Raw genomic sequence first — 7,500 nt, forward strand, 5'->3', positions numbered from 1 at the left:
CTGTATTATCTCTCCTCGTCATCTTTCTCACGTTATCGTTTGTCTTTATCTCTGTCTTATTTATTCTCCTCGTCCTCTTCCTCTTCCTTCTTCTTTGACTTTTACGACTTTATTTTCCCCTCATGTTTTCCAATTCACGACTAAAGGCCCTCCTAATTTCCCTCACAATCGCGTGGATCTTTTCTTTCATTCTTTTTTTCCCGCCACAAACTTGCGTACCATTCCCCCTTCACTTCCTCTCATTAGCTGCCTCATTAATCACCCCGCCACTGACACCGCCGACCCCTCACCACTGCCTTCGTCAGCAGGCTTAACCGCATTCACAGCCTGGATCTACCAAAACCCCGATTCTGTAGTTCCGCTAAATTCGAGTTGATGTTTTGGGGCCGCGTCACGGAGAAAGGAATTCATTACTAACATGAAGAAAAGGGAAGAATCTCTAATGACGACTACTAAATAGATAGTTTAGAAGCGTGTATTGGTTTATTTGTTTCTGTATTCAGGTGGTGCTTAGAGCGTTTTCTGTGACTTCTTTATGTGGATGTCAAAAGTGATGTGTTTAGTTTGGTGAGTGCGTGTGTCTCCATCCAGACGCTAAGTGACCAGTGTTGCCGCATCCTGCCTGAGCATTACTCGTACATTACCGCAACTGTTGTGCTGTGACGACCTCTTGATGTGGTCGTTACTGGTCCTAACAATGCCAGGAAATACACACCCAAATAAGTTAAAATATCTAAGACGTGTTCCCATTATCTACATGCGATGAGCCTTGTTGGAATCAAAAGCAACGTCCTCTATCGGCAACATTTTGAAGTAGAGTGGAGGTTTCACTACGTTTTATATCTTAAGCGACTTTACTAAACAACTCGAGAACATTTTAGCACGAGTGACGCTGTGGCACTAAATACATAGAGGTTTTTATAAAGAAGTACTCGGACTGATACATACCGAAACCACTACATAACACAATACATAAACGTGATAGTTCCCTTGACAATGCTCTAATGCTCTGAATGCCGCAGGAACGCACGAGTCTCAGCTTGGGGACTCTTGAGTTCTGCACTTCTACACGAAAAACCTCACCAAAATAGAGTTACAGAGTCCATTCCACGGCTGATGACCCTTCCTTGTGCATCCTCCTGAAAGGGACGTTGAGGTGCGTGCAAAACTACAAGCGGGAAAGAAGGGAAAAGCACACTTATCTTCACTTGCTGGGTTAAATTAAGTAATCTTCAACTCACTTCCTGATCATTAGTAAAGTGACGGAGGAGAGGTGGTGATATACTTACCCACGCACACATAAACACACACACACACACACACACACACACACACACACACACACACACACACACACACACACACACGAAATAAAAAAAATAAAGACAAAAATAATAACCTCACTGCTTTATACAACACCTTAGCATATCACTCATGTTAGAGAAAGAGAAAGCGAGACACACACACACACACACACACACACACACACACACACACACACACACACACACACACACACACACAACAACCACAACAACAACAACAACAAACTACATATTTTAAAAGCTAAGTGTGGGAACGTCGAAAAAAAAGAAGGGCACATCAAGGAAGATAATAAACTGTATGATATAATTTTTACAACGTTACAGAAAAGCAGGCAGGGAAAAAAACAGGGATGAAAGGGACGGGATAACGGGAGAGGAAATGAGGAGGAGGAGGAGGAGGAGGAGGAGGAGGAGGTGGAAGATGGGGAAAGAGAAATGAGGGGAAAATGAGAGAAAGAGAGAAAGAGGGAAATAGTGTTTATGTGAGTATAAGAGAGAGAGAGAGAGAGAGAGAGAGAGAGAGAGAGAGAGAGAGAGAGAGAGAGAGAGAGAGAGAGAGAGAGAGAGAGAGAGAGAGAGAGAGAGGAAGTAGGAAGGGATGGAATGAAGCATGTGAAGAGAAAACAACGAAGATAACAGGGGAGGGAGAAGAGTAAGTAAAGGGAAATGAAAGAGAATGAAGAGAAGAAATGAGAAAGCAATGATAGAGGAGGCGAAAGGTTGATAACGAAGGAAAAAGTCATAAGGGGGGAGCAGAGAAAGAGAAAACACGACGAGAAAGAAAGATGAATAGAAGGAAAATTAAAGGAGAGGGAAACAGACTGAGCAGCAAGAGGGAAAGAGAGAAAGAAAGATAAGAGATGAAAAATATTATATAAAAAAAAAAAATGAAATGATAAACTGCAATGCAATATAATAATGACATCACGCCACCATCATCACTACCGGCACTATCATTATCATTAATCACTTTCTTCATCTTTTCCTCCTTTCCTTCTCCTTCATCAGCGCCATAATACTCCTCCTCCTCCTCCTCCTCCTCCTCCTCCTCCTCTCTATAGTGTTCCTTACCTGCTACTGTCATCACCATCTCCATCACTATCACCATCATAGCACTGGCACTCTCACATTCCATCATCATCACCATAATCACTGTCTTCGTCACTATCATTCACGCTATTGCAATAAGATCATGACTGTCAGATAACTTTGCTCTTCCTTTTTTTTTTCACCACCAGTTCCATCATCACCATCTTGCTACTCTCTCACCAACAATAAGTAATCACCACACACACACACACACACACACACACACACACACACACCATCATTATCATCACCGTCACCATTAACCCACCGAGATTGGCAGATCATCACCATTTCCATCAATCAATGTCACCACCATCACTCACCACCACCACCATCAGCACCACCACCGCGTCTCAATCACCACCACCGCACCGCCTCACCGTCTCACAAACAGCCAGTGTTTTCCTGTTTTCAATAACCTCTTTTAGTTTCTGAGTCTCTAATGGCCAAAAAAAGGACCAATGAAAAATGCCTCCAGACCCATTGATGTGTGAAAGAGATTTGGAAGCGGGCGGGGCAGGAGATGGCTAACCCACAGTCCCTTCTTTAGGTCGACAGTCACGGGTCAGAGGCTAGTGTTTTCGCCCCAGTGGAAGGAGGAGAGGTAGGCGGCTGGTCCGTCTTTCCGTCTCTTCTCTCCCATTTATCATGGAGCCCAAGGATGTTGTCAAGCGCGATATTGTTAATTCTCCCTTATTTTTGTGTCCCCCCACGTCTCCCCTATTTTTTTCTATCCCCCCTCCTGCGTCTCCCTTTTTGTCTCCCCCTCCTGCGTCTCCCCTTCTTTTTCCAGCCACGTTATTGTTTTCACATCTTTTTTTTTATTATCATCATCAGAGGAAAGACAGGGGAGTGAGGGAGAGAGGGAGAGTGGGAGGGAGGCGAGTAGATGCAGGCCAGAGGAGGGGAGAGGAAGGAATGCAGGAAACAAAGGGGGGAGAGGGAAAGAATCGCGGCGAAAGACGTAAAGAAGAAAGACAGGATACGAAAGGAGGGAAAGACAGACGGAGGGAAAGACAGACGAGGAGTGAGATAAAGACGAAAGATAAAAAAACAGACAAACAAATAGACAAACAGAGGCGTCATCTCGCTCCCTCATCTCTGTTAAAACTCCTCCTGCTCCTCCTCCTCTCCTCTGTCTTTCTCTCTCTCGCTCTCTCTCTGCTATTCTTTACTCCTTGGAGAGAAATCCTTTGACAAACAGACAATCACATGAAACGCCGAGGGAGAAGGAGCTTTAATTATAGCCGCACAGGTGTTTTAAAGGCGGCACGGGAAGGATAACACTGGTTGGGGGAAAAAGACACAAGAAAGGCAGTAAACACATAGGATGCTTCTGCGGGCGGTGGAGGCGAGGCGGCAGCTGGGGATGGGAGAGGCGCTGGAAGGGAATGGAGGGGGCCTGGTGAAGCACTGACGAAAAGCTGCGTGTGGTGGTGGTGAAGGTGGTGTTGGGCTTCATGAGTATGGGCTCAGGTGTGTGACGGCGGTGCTGGTGTGGAGGGAGGCTTGTGGTGGAGAGTGTGGGGTATGAAGAAAGAGAGTGTGGGATGGGTGGTGAGTTATGCAACGTCAGGAAAATACATGCAGTGTGTGTGTGTGTGTGTGTGTGTGTGTGTGTGTGTGTGTGTGTGTGTGTGTGTGTGTGTGTGTGTGTGTGTGTGTGTGTGTGTGTGTGTGTGTGTGTGTGCGCTCACAAACATTTTACGGAACTCACCTGAAGACCGACTGAGGTGGGCGGGATGATGCCGGGGTGTGTGGGGGAGGTGTGATGAGGGGAGGGCCCTCTTGAGCCCCCGATGCCTCCTCCTGTGCCCGCTCCCATGCCACCTATTGGCGCCCCGCCCATGCCAGGCATAGGACCGCCCATCCCGGCTGCCCCAAGACCCAAGGGTCCGTCACGGGCGTTGGAAGTGCAGCCGGCGATGGTGGAGGTGGGCAGGGCGGGGGTGGTGGAGGCAGTGGTCAACGGCAGGGAGTGGGTGGAGGGCACGCCCGAGACGTCGCGCACGCCGCCCACGCTGCGCCCACAAGAGAGTAAACATTAGTAACATGCAAGAGAGTGGCGCGCCGCCTCTAAAACAACAGTGCTCTTCCTCAAACTTGGCGGCTCTTGCTCGCTCACTCGAAAAGTTGAAAGTAAGAAAACGGCTCCTTAAAACTGCGTCCTATCTAATGTTGGCAAAAAGCGGCTGGAGTTATGTATCTCAAGTTGGGACCTGAAATATGTACCTCCCTCGAGTCCCGCCCCTAACTCCTCTCTCTCTCTCTCTCTCTCTCTCTCTCTCTCTCTCTCTCTCTCTCTCTCTCTCTCTCTCTCCTTCCTTCCCCTCGTCCCTCCCCACCCCGTGCCGTCCTTTGCGCTACATTTATACAAACTCTGAAAACACAGCCAGTATAGATCTTGTGTTCTGTCTCGCTCTTTTAACCAACTCCTGCTGCCCTCAACACGCACGCCACAACACCACAAAAACGCGAAGAAAGAAAGAGAGAGAGAGAGAGAGAGAGAGAGAGAGAGAGTAAAGTTAAAACATGAATACTTAAGCATCTCACTTCTCACCTACTTAACACTTAAATTCCTGTCTCTCTGGCTCTTTGTCCACATAGTTCACCTTCCTTTCAAATTCTACATATCTGTGTATTCTCTGAGCCACACTTAACTTAGTAGACCGGAGGCTTAAGTTTACAGCACCTACTCATCACTTTTTAGATTCTTGGAGCAATTCCCTCTCTCCCTCTCTGATCCTCTTCCTCTTTCATCTTTTTTTCCTTAAACATCAAACATTAATTTTCATGTAACGTTGATATTTTTTTCCTCCCATCCTACCCTCTCATCTTGACGAATTACATTACACATAAGTCTTAGAAAGATTATCTAAAGCAAGGAAACAAGGCATCTGTCATTATTATCATTATTATTATTATTATTGTCATTATTATCATCATTATTACTATTGCTGCTGCTGCTGGCACTGGTGTTGTTATTTTCATTACTATTCAATTCAAACTCGAGATGATGTCCTTTAGTAAAAACACAAACGTACAATACACATGAAGGTAAACAAAAGGCGAGTGGAAAAGACCTTGAGGAAAGAACAATTCATAAAACCACAATACAAACACACGTCGTGGCGGCGGCGGCGGCGGTAGCGGAGGAGGAGGAGGAGGAGGAGGAAGAGGAGGAGGAGAAAGAGGAGGTGGGAAATGGGAGGGAAGGAGAGAAAGAAAATGAGAAGACAGAAGAGCGGACAGGTAGGTAAGAAAGAGAGAATAAGTGTGAACAATGGATAAGAATAGATGGAGAGTTGAGAAGAATAGAAAGGAAAATGAAAGATAAAGGCAAGAGAGAGAGATAGAGAGGTGGATAGATAAATGAAGGAAAAGGAAGATAGAGGGAAACAGAAGAGATAAAGAGGTCGATAGATAAATGAAGGAAAAAGAGAGATAGAGGGAAACAGAAGAGATAAAGAAAGAGGTGATTAAGTAAAAAAAAAAGTGATAAGGAAGGGAAAGGGTAACGAAGGAGAGGAAAGAGAGAGACAAAAAGAGACGGGATAAGTAAAATAAAACACGATGGAGGGAAGAAGATGAACGTCGTGGGAGAGGAAATGAGGCAGGATGGGAGAGAAAAATCAAGTGTTGACAAACGTGGGAGGGGAAGGCGAGGCGGAGTGACGGACAGGTGACGAGGGCCAGGTGAGGGACGGTCTTAATTAGCACCACTCACCTGTTGCTGTTCATATTGGGCATCGAATCCTTAGTGATGCCTGGACTAGAGTTGTGGTTTGGGTGGATGCTGGCGGTGATCATGGGCGGTGAGGGGCGGGTGGGAGTGGGCGTGGGGGTGGGGGTTCCCATCAGCCCCCGACCAGTGAGGGCTGGAAAACCCGCCGCGACAGAGGGCGGGAGGTTTGGCATCAGCGGGATCTGGAACATGGCTGCGGAGGAAAAAAATGAGGAGTGGTTAGTTGAAGGACGCTTGATGACACTCACTGATAAAAAAAAAAAAGATAGATCACCTACATGCAAAACGACACTAGATAATAAAGATTTCAAAAATTTTTCCATAAGATAACACTCTTCCATTTAGATAATGTTCGTGTATATATCTTTTCTTTTTCATAATAACTATATAGAAAAATTACCACGAAACACAAGCTTGAAATAACATCACACACACACACACACACACACACACACACACACACACACACACACCATATATACAAAAACCCCTCTTACAATCTTCATTATATTCCTTAAAATTTTCCATGAACATATTAATTCCTTGTGTCGGTACATGAGTAGGTGTGCAGGTGATACAGAGACGTGTGTGAGGGTGTTGTGAGGGGCGCTGAGTGGTGGCAGGTGTTTGTGTATGTGTATGTACGTGTGTGGACGGCTGAACGAACGGGGGGAAAGTGGTCGGGTCCTGAGTACACACCGTCCGTGGGTAATGAACTACAAGGGAGAAATCAAAGGAGGAGGACCACGTAAAGTTAAAAGCACGCAGATGACCAGGCGACAGGTGGCAGGTAGTGGGGGAAAAAAAACCCAAACTCAATTTAAGACGCCGCGTGACAGTATACGTGCGTAAGACAAAATGAAAATCGTTAATACCATGTGCAAAATTAAAACGAAACAAGTAACAACAAAGTCTCGAGAGATTATGGAACAGGTGAGGTTTAAAGACAGGTAGCTTAATGAGTCTCGCACGTAACACCAGACAAGACAAAAAGAGTAAAGAAAAAGAAAAAGAAAATACACCACGCTAAAATATAACTGGCGAAGGAAAAATTTACAGAAAGCTTGAAAGAAAGATCAGGGAAAGGGTAAGTATTTTCAAAAGTCACGGGAAGGAAGGTACAGAGGCGAGCACTTGGTGAACCGAGTAACGTGAAGGAAGCGTGATGGCAGTAACACGAGAGTCTGGTAGGAAGTTATGACTCTCAAGTTGAGAAAAGTGTGGAGTAAGAAAAAGATGAAATTTATGAGAACCGTATTAATTATATTATTATCCAGACGTAAAGAGAGAGAGAGAGAGAGAGAGAGAGAGAGAGAGAGAGAGAGAGAGAGAGAGAGAATG

At 45.5% G+C, this 7,500-nt stretch overlaps 1 protein-coding gene across 24 annotated transcripts in view; it reads right to left on the reverse strand.

Moving 5' to 3' along the window:
• Positions 1–7,500, reverse strand: part of LOC123517546 (NGFI-A-binding protein homolog) — a 418,417-nt gene that overhangs the window by 50,455 nt on the left and 360,462 nt on the right. For all 24 annotated transcript variants that reach the window (XR_006678491.1, XM_045277716.1, XM_045277717.1 and 21 more), the window contains 2 exons: positions 6,142–6,352; positions 4,132–4,435 (listed from right to left, as the gene is read on the reverse strand). Coding sequence is in view for 23 of the 24 variants with exons in the window: in XM_045277716.1 (XP_045133651.1) it covers positions 4,132–4,435; positions 6,142–6,352 (515 nt within the window). In the remaining variant the exon portion in view is untranslated. The remainder of the gene's footprint in view (positions 1–4,131; positions 4,436–6,141; positions 6,353–7,500) is intronic.

The sequence above is a fragment of the Portunus trituberculatus genome, chromosome 42 (genome assembly GCF_017591435.1).
Source record: "Portunus trituberculatus isolate SZX2019 chromosome 42, ASM1759143v1, whole genome shotgun sequence".
Lineage (NCBI taxonomy): Eukaryota > Metazoa > Arthropoda > Malacostraca > Decapoda > Portunidae > Portunus > Portunus trituberculatus.